General features: G+C 40.5%; 1 protein-coding gene across 6 annotated transcripts in view; it reads right to left on the bottom strand.

Annotated features, from left to right (window-relative positions):
* Rapgef2 (Rap guanine nucleotide exchange factor 2) overlaps positions 1 to 14533 on the bottom strand; it is a 224964-nt gene that overhangs the window by 196698 nt on the left and 13733 nt on the right. The window contains exon 1 of one of the 6 annotated variants that reach the window (XM_063260910.1): positions 979 to 1035. The exons of the other annotated variants lie outside the window; for them this stretch is intronic. Within the exon in view, the coding sequence (XP_063116980.1) occupies positions 979 to 1020 (42 nt within the window). The 5' untranslated portion in view covers positions 1021 to 1035. Of the gene's footprint in view, positions 1 to 978; positions 1036 to 14533 lie in introns of those variants that run through there. 6 annotated transcript variants of the gene reach the window in all.

The following is a 14533-nucleotide window of genomic DNA, read 5'->3' as shown; positions in this document are numbered from 1 at the left end:
TCAAGAACATACTCATCATTACCAAGCTGAAGGTCACAACCATCTCTAGGCAACCAGGCATAACCAGGTGTGATCTGGGGAAGAAGTAGGCCTTACAATGTACCATTTCATACATTTTGGTATATAAACCTTGAAAAAAGTCTGAATATATAAAATTTAAAACATCAATCCAGGGCCAGGGATCTAGCTCAGGAGCACAGCCACCTGCCCGGCAAAGGCGAGGTTCTGAGTTCAATTCCCAGTACCCAAAAATACATGCATACATACATACATAAATTTAAAAAACATATAGTTTAAGTACAAGTTATAAGCATTTGGGAACAATGAAAACATCTAGAAACAAAGTATGATCACATGCTCTTACAACTCTCGTTAACTCAAAGAATTTCTACAAGAAAATGAGTAGTTCACAGAACAGACTACAGTACCCACTTCACCTTTCCTTCTGACCCAGCACCCCACACAGACAGGAAAATGGGGTGTAAGAAAACAGGGCCGCGGAGTGGCTGCGGAGGAAAACTTACACTGCAAGGGGGAGGGGGCCTATGTGGGAACACTGAGGAAAGGCCTTGGGGCCCTCTCCTTCCAGCACGGAAGGGTGGGTTTCCCACAGACTGGGACCATGGCTGCAGAGCGATCGCACAACCTTGTAGCTGAGGCACTCAGAGATGGCACTGCTGCCAGACTTCTAGATAGATCACTGCGGGGTGGGGACCACTGAATACCCTTAAAACACCACATTCCAAACAGGTGAATTCTGTCATTCTCTAGCTGAGACTGAGATACAATCATAAAATCATGTCAGAGCCATGTAACTTTAGAGAAACAGTATTTCTATACAGGATACAAGTGTATCAATTAATTTTTAGAATATACAAAAAAATGTTTCTCAGTTCTATTCAAGTTCTGATCCAACTAGTCCCTCTCTGAAGTGTGTGGTCAGACAACAAAATTCACCTAATAAGCTAAAAGGCTTACCAATCTCGTGGCAACCATTAAGAAAGGGGAAACGCCAGGCATGTCATAACCCTCCAACGTGTTCAGACAGTATCCACTCAAAGCAGGGGCCTCCAGCTGCAGTGCACATGTCACTCTGGGTCCTCCTGGGTGGAAGAGTACCCTCTTCCCAAGCGTCTCCACTCTGTCCCTACACAGAAAAGGCTCAGTATGAACCAAGTAACTCCACGCTAAAGCTCCATAAGTAACAGAAATGTCAAATCTGCATCTCTGACAACCAGCAGATTTGAGCTGAGCCACTTCTGAGAAAAGGGTTCAGTTTCCCAGGCACTGAACGACCAGCATGGTGTCAGTCTGGCCAAGGCTGTTACAGCACAAAGAACCCAATGACCAACACTTAAATTCACAAAAATCCCTGACAGTGCCTATTGAGGTAGAAGGTGAGAATCCAATTACCAACAGCGATTAATCAGAAGTTACCAAGAAAACACACTGATATTCTTAACACAGTGGTGAGAAAATTACCAAACAATAAATCAGGTATCACTAAAACCATCATCTGCTGGGAGCAGACCAGTAATTCCAGCAGGTAGGGAGGTTGAGGCAAGAGAATAACAAGTTTGAGCACAGCCTGGCAACTATGCAAGATCCTGTCTCAAAAAATAAAAAAGGGCTGAGGGCATAGTTCATTGCAAAGGCCCTGGGTTCAATTCCCTACTACTTCCAAAAAAAAAAAAAAAAAGTCATGAAACTATTGTCTCACATAAAACAGACTACTAAAGATTATAGTTAAAATAACACTAACATTCATTGACAGTGACCTATTTAAGTCTAGATCTAATTTAAAAGAAGGTCAAACTCTTCTGTATACTAACTCTTAATAGCTTTTAAACTTTTAATTTTAAATACTTTAGATTGAAGTTCATCTTTCAAGTAACAGTCACTTAACAGAGAATCTTTTAGGGGTGTGGGGTATTGAGACAGAGTCTAGCTATGTAGTTCGGGCTGGCCTTGAATTCACATCCATCCTCCTCGCCTCAGCCTCCTGAGTGCTGGGGTGCAGGAGCACACCACCATGCTCAGTTCATGTAGCAGAGCTCTTTAATTAAAGAAAAACTCCTAAGCAAATTACTACCTGACTGTTCAAATGTTCATTTAGAGCATTACAGAAACCTATACCCAATCTTCCCCCCCACCCCAATCTTACAGTAACACAAGTAGGATTAAAAGAGTAGGGACTTTGAAAACAGACAGTCACACATCCCTCAGCAACTGGAAATCTGGAGACAGCATCCCCTGCTTCGCTGGGCAGAAGCGAGAACTATGTAAAGTGGACCATGAGAAAACACGGCCAGCTACCTTTCCACACCACTGCTCGGCTATGCTGCCTGGGCTCTGGGCTCCTAAACACGAAATGACAGCGCACAACCTGAGCACCAGCGTCACCACTGCCACACAGACAGGCAGCCTGGAGCAGCCACTGCTGCAGTTCTGAGCCAAACACTTCCAAACCCAGAAGCAGAATGTAAGTGCTCCTGTGCTGTGGTGAATGTTTATGAAGGCAACTCAAGATCCTTTTGAAATTCCTTAAAACACAGCCCTGAAATCCGTATCTCATATACTTACTGCTCTTACATTCTCTACGTAGGTTTCTGGCTACATGTCTCAGCTCAAATTTAAATGCAGAATGGTGACAAATCTTCATAACCAAAAATGTCTGTTCTATTAGACCAGAACACATATATATGTGACACATGTAGACTTTGCTGTTTTCAAAGTGAGGAACTCCGATTTGGCCTCTTTACTAAAATAAAATGACCGAAATTATTTGAGATATGTTGGTGCAGATGAGTTTTTACACAGTGGTACTCTACTTAACAAAAGCTCTATAAAACTCAACATAAAGCCTGTATTTCTGAAATGATCCAGTTAAGTATTAAATTGGACATCCAAATAATTTTAAAACATAGCTCTATGGAATTATACATGTCAAAAGAGGCATTCTTCTGTAAATATCACCAGCCACATATTAAAAGCATCTTAGCCTATCATCTCTATAAATTACTACTTTTACTAGCACTAACACTTTTATTATGTTGTTGACAGTAAGGCCTTACATTAAAACAGACCTTTCTACTTGCAAAGAAATTTCTCATAGTTTATGCCAATTTAAGCCTCCAAAAATACCCTAAAAATATATACAAGAACTACATCCCATTTTGCAGGTGAGAAAACTAAGATCTGGTACAAGCCGGCAACGTCATACTGAGACTACAGGACCAAAAGGTAGTGCCTCCTTTCCATCTACTACTTCACCACATTTTAAACTCCAAAATGAATAGTAACAGTAAAACTGATAGAAAAAATAAATGAAGGCATTATTACTTTCAGTTGTTTTGGTCCCAGAATCTGAGAAAAGTGTGATTATATCATTCAATATATTTGCTGATCCCCTAATTTAAGAAAGCTCAGAATTCACTGAATACAAACATATACACCTAAACACAGGCCACAGCTACCGCTGTAACTGAAAACCAGGGCAGAGCAATTCATGATACCACATCCAGAATTCAGTCACAGAAACTAAGTGAATCCCAGTCATTACCACCTAACCAGTCAAGAATTGGTTCTGACTTGGCTTTAAGATAATTAGAAGCTTCAGTAACAAGAACAGAGGTTAACTGTGGTTGCCTAATGTACCAGGGCTCCTAATTTGATCCTTAGCACTGCAAACGGTAACAAATCTTTGAAGTTAAAATTTTTTAGTATGAGAATCTCTAACACAATTTACACGTATATTTTCAAGAGCTTCCAAGGAGAAGAACCAAGAAGCCAGCCCACCCGCCTTCCATGAGCCAGCAGCAGCCATGCAAGCTGGCAGACAAGAAGAGCACCACCCCACAAACCCCACCCTGCCCACGGAAGCAACCCGCTGATGCCCAGTAACACAGGCTGAGATGATAGCAACTGAAACAAGAAACAACTAAATGCTTATAATGTTTGACTGACTTTGCAGGCTAAAACCAACAGTCTGAGATTCTGTTTAGAGGATAAAATATGCAATATAGCAACTATGGGAGATTTCCTTCTGTCTTGTTTTTGCAATCCAATATTATTGTTTTATTTCATTGTTTTATTTTATTCCCTTTAAAATAAATTTCAAAATGCTAAGACTATTATTACTCATGGAGACACAAATGTCAATAACATAGTTTTACCTTCAAAAAAATCTACAGTTTCAAAAAGGAAATAAGTGTAATAATTACAGAATTATTACCGAGGGATAAGCACCTTAAAAATGTATACAAACTAAAAACAGTAAAAATCTCATGAAGGAAATTCAATCCTTCAGTCATACACCTAAATAAAGCTTCATGTGAGAGGAAATATTTAAACTTGTCCATGAAAAAATTACCAGGACAGGCTGGGCGTGGTGGTGCATGTCAGTAATCTCAGCATCCAGGAGGCTGAGGCAGGAGGCTCATCACCAGACCTCCAAGGCCAGTATGGGCTACATGATGAGTTCAAGGCCAGCTTGGGCTACATAGAGCAAGACACTGCTTCAAAAACAGAAAGAGAGAGAGATAGAGAAATAGCTAGCAAGCCAAGTCTTACGATAGGTGAGGAATGGAGAGCAGCATTAAATGAAGTTACTAGCATTAATAAAAAGGAGGAATTAAATAGTGCTTGTGGAGTAAGGCATGAAATTTGTAACAATGAGTTTGGAAAGAAGAGCTACAAAGGAAAATAATGGCTTTCTCTCCCAAACACCAGCTATCCCTTCACAAAAATCTATTTGAACACTGCAGCAGTGTACGTAGTAATTCGAGAATACTGTTCTTCGTGGTTGCATTCTTGAATTATCGTCCAGGCGAATGGATGGCCCTGACAGTGAGAAATGGGGCTCTGGGATCCCGCCTCCAAGCACAATCCTAACAGCACTTTTCTTCTTGCAGTTTTGACCTCACAGTCAATTGCAAGGGGGAAATAGAAATTAGGACCCCAGCTGCAGCAGAGGGAAAGGAGGGGCAGTTCCTGAGCTCTCTCCTCAAGTAGCCAAGGGACCTTTTCATTCTGAGAAATTCTTGTAACTTCTCACTCAGTTGACAGCAAGGGAACAGGCTTTTTTTTTTTTTTAATCTTCAATAAGATAGAATAGGTGACATTACTTGAGACTATCCTCATAAGCAAAATAAATCAGACTCACATTTGTAAATATCGTATCGTCACTCTAGCATAAAAAATAAAGCTGGAAAGAGTAATAAGATCCAAAATGTATATCGTAATAATGAAAGGGAAAGTGCTCCAAAAGATATAACTGTATGTGTAAGTGTACAAGATAAATGACCACACTACTAAGTTTTTGTTAATTTATCAAACAGAAGTTTGTACTGTCATTGTTTATCTATCCACTTTTTACATTTTGATTTTGTAACCTGAACTACTACTTCTAAGCCAACAATATGTAATTTATCAACTAGTAATTTCTTACTGTTTTTTTTTTAAATTCTGTATTATTCCTACCCTTTTTTCTGTTTTGCTTTTGTCCCCTAATTTAAAAAAAGGTGACATTTTATAAGCAAAAGCATTTACCCTACTAAAAACAAAACTACAGAGACATTTTTAAAGGCAGGACTTTAATTTACAGGGGTAAACTCTTCTTTCTCCTAAAACACTTCTGCCCAGCTGGCTGAGAACAATGAACTACTTCGTAAAATGCTTCTGAAGGTCTACAGAATGCACTCAGCATTGCTCTTCCTTCTCCACCTTCAAGCTACTTTGTATTCTGTTTCAACTCATTGGCAGGAGCTGTTTTCCAGAAAATCAGTTCACTATCTTTGATATTTATTCTGCTCTCCCCTCAAAAAAGAAAAGAAATACATGAAATACTATATAAAATGCTGGAGTTAAGAGTTAAACTTGAAAGTTTTCTACCCTTTCCAGAAGACTACATTCATAAATAACTGGAGCAATCCATGAGAATACACAAAGTGATTATCCCACTGCAGGGAAGAGTAGATGGGAGAAGTAAAGGCTCAAAACACTTGTATTTGAAGGTCAGTCAACACAAGTCACAGCAAGCTTCTCTGTGAAGGCACCCAGCTTCGAGACTCTGCAGAGCACAGTGAAATAAAGACTTTTGCTCCTAACTCCCGAGCCCCAGAGCAAGTCTCCTCCAGCGGCATAGACGCATGGCGCCACAGGCCACAGTGCCCATCACCAGCAGCCTTCTCTGCAGCCCAGTAGCAGTAGCACCCCCAAAGCAGAGCGGAGCACCAGCGGGGTCCTCGTCCAGGCAGGCTGCTCTCTGGAGTGAGCCCGACTCGCAGATGAAAACTCACCTCTGAACCCACTCTCCAGGGTGGGGTGATGCACCTGCTATAGTTATAAACAGGACAAAATGGCAGGGAACCATGACTGGGGATTTCTGGACACGACAGCACGCTGACTTACCAAGCTGTGCACACAGTACACATCAGGTACTGGGCCTGGTGCATCGGAGGGCCGTTTAGGGATCCTTAACTGCACCGAGCACGGTGGTGCTCCTATAACCTCAGCACTCTGGGAGGGTGGGGCTGAGGACCACAAATTCAAACTCAGCCTGGGCAACTTACACCTTATGAAACCCTGACTCAACATTTTAAAAGAGAAATAAAAAGGGCTGGGATGCAGGTCAGTGCAAAGGTCCTGACAACAAGTTCAATTCCCAATACAAAAAAAAAACAAAAAGGAAGAATTTGCAATTGTGTTTATTTAATAATAAAAACCAAATTTAAGAAAAAAACTATTAAAACCTTTCCTTTAGAAAATGTATTTTTACACAATAGAGTACTACACTGCCATAAGGAAAAATAAACGAGGCATGGATACAACTTGAGAACGTAAGGTTAACTGAAATAAGTCAGACACACAAGCTCAAATGTTGAATGGGTTCTCTCAAATGAGAAACACAAAGAAAAAATAGAAAAGAGATAAACAGAAAATAGGGAGACATTCAAATACTTCCCCAAACTACAAATTCCATTCTTTTAAAAACACTTTAACATATATGCTAATTGGTTTCAGTTTACTACTACTTTATCTTAGTTCACTGTAAAGATTTGTATTATGTTTCTTTTTTGTAAGAATCTTTTTGGTTTATGTTCCATACTAAGTAACTACTTTGAATGACACACAGTATAACAGCTATTGTTATTCTCTATTATTGAATTATGATATTTTATTTTGCATAAAATAAATGTTTAAGCCTCTCTTTTAGATGGAGGCAGGAGGGAAGGGGTGAGGAAAGAGACTGTCCAAAAGACTTTAGAAGTATTATGTGCATGTACCAATTCCCCACAATGAATGTAACCATTACCTAGTACAAACATGCAATAATAATAATAATATTAATAAAGCAAACTCCAAATCTCTCCTTTAGCTTTAGATTTCTCGAAAGCCTAGAGTTTCATGAAAGTTAGTCCAGGAGCTGGCCCAGTGCAGTGACACACGCCTACAGTCCCCACACCAAGGGGACTGCAGTGGGAAGACCACAAATTCAAGTCCCATCTGGCCAACTTAGGAGACACTATTTCAAGATAAGCAGTAAAAAGGGCAGGGGACAGAGTTTAGTGTAGAGCACTCCATGGCTGTATCCCCACTACATGGAGAATAAAAGACGAGAGGCTAGAAAACAGAAGACAACAATCCAGACCAAATTACATCCTTGTTACGATCAAAATGTTATGATTTAGAAATACCACACTGGGTGAAAACTGACTGATGAATAATAAATACTACAGATCATACCTAGTATCTTTAAAAAGTGTTATGAATTTATATTCAATATTATTTGTGGAAATAAATATTTTTCTTCTCCCCTCAGAGTGTACACGAGAACATCACCAGCAGATATTTATTAAAGTTACTAAAAGTCCTAGTCCCTCGGCTATATTTAGAAAGAAAAAAATAACTCAGCCAAGATAGCTTTGCTTTTGCTGTTTCTAAACAACAGAAACACAGGCCTGGAGTAAGTCCTCATTGGGCACCAGGCTACAGGCTTGTAAATATACAAGATGTGCTAGATCTCCCAGCCCTGCGATCAGCTGAGGTCTCTTCTGGAGAGTGCCCAGGGCACAGCACCCTGGCAGAAACCCAAGTCCTCCCCACACTCTCCACATCCCGAACGCTCACCACCCCCTATCAACACCAACTCAAAGACTGTCATCACACTTACAAAAACCCTGGCTTGTCCTGCCCTGAAACAATAACTGATTAGGGTTGGTGTCAGTCTCCCTGAGGATCCAGTCTCCCCTCCAGGTCCAGCCCCGACTCTTCCACCCACAGAAAGCCTCCAAGGATCCCCACTAGTACAAGACGCGCTGGAGAGCCTCAGCGCAGCAGGTGATACTGGGGGGTGCTGTCAGCCATCCAAAAGACAGAGAAACAAAGCAGGCAGCCAGACACTTTTTATAGAATACATGCAAAGTAGGAAAGAATCAGCACTTCCCAATAAGAGAAATGCCCAGTTAAACCTCTCTTCGCAAAAGGCAACCAACACCATGCTAAGACTCAGGAAACTTACTTCACTGAGTGGGTAACTTTGTACACACTCACTTGAACGGTTTCCAGAACTTCTACTGCAATTACTGGCAAAATGAAGGCTGGAAGTATTTAGTTATATCGGCACAACAGAAATAGAAAGAATGGCTAGTGGATGAATACAATTTAAAATCACTTTTCATTTTCTCTCTGATTGTATATATCACCTTAATCAGCTTACAGCAGTGTTTGTATCTAAAGGCCACAAATTTGTTTTCTATGCAGCCAAAAAACAAAAAAAAATCCCACAAAACCTTCCACGTTATTCTGCCTTGAGAGAAACAAGCCTTGAAAATCTGTGATATAAGGGGCTGGGGATTTAGCTCAGCGGCATAAGCACCTGCTTTGCAAGCAGGCAGTCGTGAGTTCGATCCCTGGTACCGATAAAAACGAAAAAGACAAAAAAAAAAAAAAAAAAAGAAAGAAAATCTGTGATATACTAACATGCATGGTGGCTCACGCCTAGGCCAGTGAGACTCTTGTCATGAGAGAAAAAGGAAAAGGAGGAGAGAGAAAAGAGAAGAGAAAGAGAATGTGTGATACATACCAAAACTAAATCCACAGGAGGAGGCAAAGGGCAGCTCTGCATATTCAAGTGTAAACTGGGGAGTAACAAACTCTGCAATTAACCAACTGCAGCCTCCCTGACTGTGAGGTTAAGAACTCAGGTACTGCTATTCCCCAAAATACATTTCACACATAAACCCTTCAAGTAATTAATTATACAAGAGATGCTTGTGTGTTCTGAGCAATTCATCACCTAGAAGCCAAGGCATGTGCCCCGGGAACAGGCAGCAACTCCACTCATTCCCTAGCTTCGCACAGCTGTGACCAACCCTAATGCAGCCCTCACCCTGGTACACATGGGACTGGGAAAACACACACTTACAGCTAAGGATTAGCAGAGATGAAGCCGATGTCTGTTCCACAGCTTCCCCAATGGAAGGCCAGGCTGTGGCTTGCCCCGGCATTGGCAGTCCCGCGACCTGAGGTCTGCATGGTGGCGCTGAAGGCAACCCACACGCACGCTCCCCCCTAGGGCTCAGCACTGCAGAGCCAACACTTAGGGGGGTTCAGCAGACCACCCCACATCACGCAGCAGCATGGACGGAGACAGGGATGGTGCCGAGAACACTCGCCAGGCTGAGTTCTAGGACACCACCCACAAACACGCTGCTGCATTCTTCCAAGGCCCATGGGCTGTGCACCACGGCCCAGCAGCCTGGACAATCTGCTAGTTCTGTCTGAAAATACACAGAAAGTCACTGATCAATCACTGGCATTTAATGCCTGTACTCAAAAGTCCACACTCCATCACATTTTCAGAATATTTTTATGGAAAACATTTTGTATTGGTAAATCTCTTTTTTCCAACTAAAAGTAAACCAAGATGACTAGGACCCCAGCTTTCCAGGCCTCCTCAAAAGCCCCACCTCTGGGACCATTCACGGGTCTGTGAGAAAAAATGAAAAAACCACTGGGCCAAACCCTTGGCTCCATTCCACACTGAGACCATGGGAAGGCTGGAACAGAAGGATGACAATTTTGAGGCCAGTCTGGATTACACAGTGAGATTGTGTCAACAACAACAAACAAACAAAAAAAAAAAAAAGCAAAATTTTTGGAGTTCTACACAATGAAATTTTGTTTCATTCACAAAATTACTTAAAATACTGTGGTGGAATAACCACTGTAGTCAACTTCTAACACCAGCTGACGTGAATCTGCGTGGTGCCGGGTGTGGAACACCCTTCTGAGGATTGATGCCAACAGCAGAAAAGCAGAACTGGAGGGGAAGATGGTGCTGTTGAGTCTCCTAGAGAAGCTTGTCACTGAGGAGGCTGTAGTTCTTTTCAGGGAAGCCCTGGTCCTTACCTTAAGCGTTGCACCCTGGTTCCGGAGCTAACCCCTCGGCTGCTGGCACAGATCCTTCACCCTGCTGGCACGGATTTTCTTGCTTCAACCGCTGACCTTTGGGCCTTCCCAGTGCAGGTTCTTGATACAGACTCTAGTAAGACATTGTCGTGGGCTCTAGGCATCCAGCCAGACTCAAGTAGGACACTGCCATGGGATCTAGGCCCTCAGCTGGATTCTTTGGGTCTCTGGTACATGGACAGATATGCACTCTTCCACATTTGAGTTTTTGGGTGAATAGTATAAGATAATCCTATAAATTATATATAATGTCCTGGGGCTGGGAATATAGCTCAGAGGCACAAGCACCTGCCTGGCAAGTGTGAGGTCATGAGTTTCATTCCCAGTACCAAAAAAAAAAAAAAAAAAATGTGTCCTGTATTAAATATATCCCCCTTTCAAGCCCTAACTACAACAAATACTATATAAAATTACCTGTTGGCTCTGTGTATAAGGTATGTATGAATCAAAACTAATTCCACGCTTAGACCTGCGTCTAATCTCCAGCATATTTCATTATATACAGATATGCCAAATCCAAAAAAATCTCAAATTTAAAATATGTCTGTTCCAACTCTTTTGTATAGCGTATATTCTACCAGGAAGTGTGGCTATATGTCAAAATTAAAAACAAAAGAGGCTAACAGCAGGAGTAAACATTACGTAGCAACATTATGAAGTAGACATTAAATGTTACTTTAAGTTTCTTCTCACTTAAAATTTGTAAAATAAAAAAAATTTACCTAGGGTAAGTTTAAAAACAGCTTACTTTTTTCTAAAGTTTTACAGGTAAATCGACATGCAAAACAAGATTACACTATAGCATAATCTAGTTCTGACAATACCCTCTTATATAATGTACTTGTACGCAATTTTATAATTAAATGCAATTTAATTGTATGCAATTTTATAATTAAAAAGTCGTATCTATTACATTTGTCAAGGCTAAGCTCTTTAGTTAACAATACAATCCACAAATCAGGTCTAGATATAAAAACTGAATTTTATTTTAGAATTTAGTTATGTGATTAAAATTATATTCATCATGAGATGAAAAATCTCAATTATGAAAAATTCTGCATAGTAAAATGAACAAGTCACAGGAACCCAGAGAATGAATTCACACACCCTGTTAAACTGCAGTGAAAATAGCATGTAAAAGTTTCAAAATACTAGCCCAAAGATTAAACTTGCAGGGAGGCAAGTGTCTAGCAAATAAAAATAACTCTGTGAAACAAAGTTACTTATTCCTTTTTTTTTTTTTTTTCCTATCTTTTTCTTTTTTATTAGTACCGGGGATCGAACTCAGGACTGCCTGCTTGCAAGGCAGGCGCTTATGGGGCTGAGCTAAATCCCCAGCCCCAAAGTTACTTATTTCTATAAAGTAGTATTACAGAAATTGAACCAAAAATTACTGCTCCTTTTCAGTTTTTATTCAATTTCCTACTAATATAAGTACATAATTACTTTCTTCCCCATAACCATCAGCTCTCAGGAAAGCTAAATCAAGTCATCAAACATTTTCTGGCTCCAAATCTACACTAAGAGGGTGCCAAGTACTGAGCTGCAGAGATGAACAGCAAGTCCCACCCCAAGAAATTCACTGTCTAGTGGGGCAAACTGACATACTCCCCATTAATCCATTTGATTGGGAGCCCAGATCCTCAAGCTGACTCCAAATTCAGGTACCTATTAACTCTCCCAACAAAACAACTTTCAAAACCAGAACTGGGGAAGGGAAGCAAGCATGGGAACTGAACCAAAGCCCTTTGCCCTGAACTGCATTTCCAGCCATTTTTCCTGTGAGATGGGGTCTCATTAAGTCACTGAGCTGCCCAGGCAGTGGTCCTCCTGCCTCCGCCTCCCGTGCTAGGATTACAGACTCTCCCCACTCAGCATTTTAAAGACGACAAATAGCCCATGCTCTGCAGTGGTATTTCTAGTTATTAGCTTCTGACAGCAAATTGTTAAAACAGACACCATATAATATTAAGACCTATTTAAGACCAATTTAATTCCAAAAACTTTGAATGCCATCACCAACTGAACATCAATTTTTTTTTAATTTTATTTAAAGACTAAACAAAACAGAAAATAGGTAGCAATAATACATAATTTGAAAGAAAAAATAAATAGTAAGAAATTACTAGTTGATGTTTACATATTGTCCTCTTACAAATAGTTATTCAAGATACAAAAGTGGAGCATATCAAGTGGGGTTTCAAACAGCAAGACTGCAACCAGTTCTGTTCAACTATCCAACAAAAACTTAGAAATACGGTTTCAATCCTATGCGCTTAAACATACATGCAGTTATCCACATCTTCATTTATGTTGAGATTGAACAAACTCAAGCAGGCTAATATCACTCTGAACAAAGAATAATACTATTGCTGAATTTCACATTATGACACTCTGGGATCAGCACTAGGTACTGTAGTGTCTCTTTTTCTTCAAAGTATCTGTTCATTTCATCATGTGTCATAAGATCAATTCTCATAAACTATTTATAGGTTCTACACATGCATGAGTCTTAACATGTATTTCTATTCTTTCTATATTAGAGGGAAAAACAAAACAAAGCAAGACAAAACATATTCCTATAAACACATGATACGAAAAAGACATAAAACCACTGTACAAAGAGTTCTACCATGGTTACTGTGTTGTCTCTTGCTATCTTCAATAGAATTGGCTATATCATCAGACATTGTATAATGGAATATATCAGTACATAAGAGTATTAATAAAAACACAACTTTGTACATACTATAAAACTTCAAAAACGGGTAGTAATCAAACCAGAATGTGTATCATAGTGAGTCTTGTCATCTTTGGTGTAGCTGCCTATACTCTCAGACTAGATACTATCAATCATATCAGTTTTGAATAAAATCTGTCGATACCAAACAGCAATCAAACAAACAAGATTCAACTAAGATCTGTCATGTTAAAACAGTGTATGTCATATAGGGCTCCAGATTAAGTTAATAGGAAATTAAAGATGATTACTGTACTATATCCTGATGTTTTGGGATAGCTGTCTGTGACCTCAAATCTAATGCACGTAGACAAACTGGGACAGAATAAACTCTAAGCAGAATGGTGTGAGTAATATGGGTTTTAATTCTTGATACACTATTTTTTTTTTTTTGTCTTTTTCCTTTTTATCGGTACCAGGGATTGAACTCACGACTGCCTGCTTGCAAGGCAGGTGCTTATGCCGCTGAGCTAAATCCCCAGCCCCCAAATTCTTGATACACTATTAACATTATCTTCTGCCATCTTTTTTAAGACTATCCCATCCCTTTCACTTCCCCAGGGTACACTGTCCATTTTTGGGACTGACCAAGACCCTCGGTTTTAAACTGGGGGGGGGGGGGGGCAACCTGCTGTTTATCTAAGTGGTTCCAAACCTTCTCTCTCCTGGACTTGATCTCTAATTGTATTCCTTTACCTATTAAAGCCTGTCTTTCCAACCTACCCACAAATACTGGTCTACTTGCCCCTACTACTCTCTGGTTCCCTGTCACATAGAGCATTGTTTTCTCATATTTGATTTTCAGTCCAGGTACCCTTTTTCAGGTTAATTATATTTCCCACAAAGAGCATCTTGGTGGACCCTAACTCCTGATCTACTCTACATGTGATTCTTTTTTTTTAATTTAGTGTATCAAGGCCATCTATATGAGAGATTATAACCAACTGTTATGGTTTGATAACTAGTGGTCAACTTAACGCCAGCTGGATTAGGTGAGCATGCATTGAGAGAAGATGCTCCCCCTGAGGAGGGTTGCCAGGATAAATAGGTGGAGAAGAAGAGAGGTGTTGAGAGGGATTGAGGCGTTGAGACATTGTCGGTTCTCCTACGAGTTGCTGTCTGAGCTGTTGGTTCACCTGGAGAAGCTTTAGTCTTCATATCGAGCATTACTTCCTGGCTCCGGAGGGGAAGACATGTGCTGCCTGGTCTCCAGGATGAACTCGTAACACTGCTTCCTGGCACGTACCCGTGTGCTTGTCGTCAGAGGAGCTCAGGGCCTCCGCGTCGCTAAGGACAGCTGTGGTGCCTTTCAGGACAGCC

This window comes from Cavia porcellus, unplaced genomic scaffold (genome assembly GCF_034190915.1).
Source record: "Cavia porcellus strain 051 isolate PalLab524CR breed Dunkin Hartley unplaced genomic scaffold, mCavPor4.1 scaffold_14, whole genome shotgun sequence".
NCBI lineage: Eukaryota > Metazoa > Chordata > Mammalia > Rodentia > Caviidae > Cavia > Cavia porcellus.
Note: the sequence above shows the minus strand (reverse complement) of the source record. Positions and strands in the feature narration are given on the sequence as shown.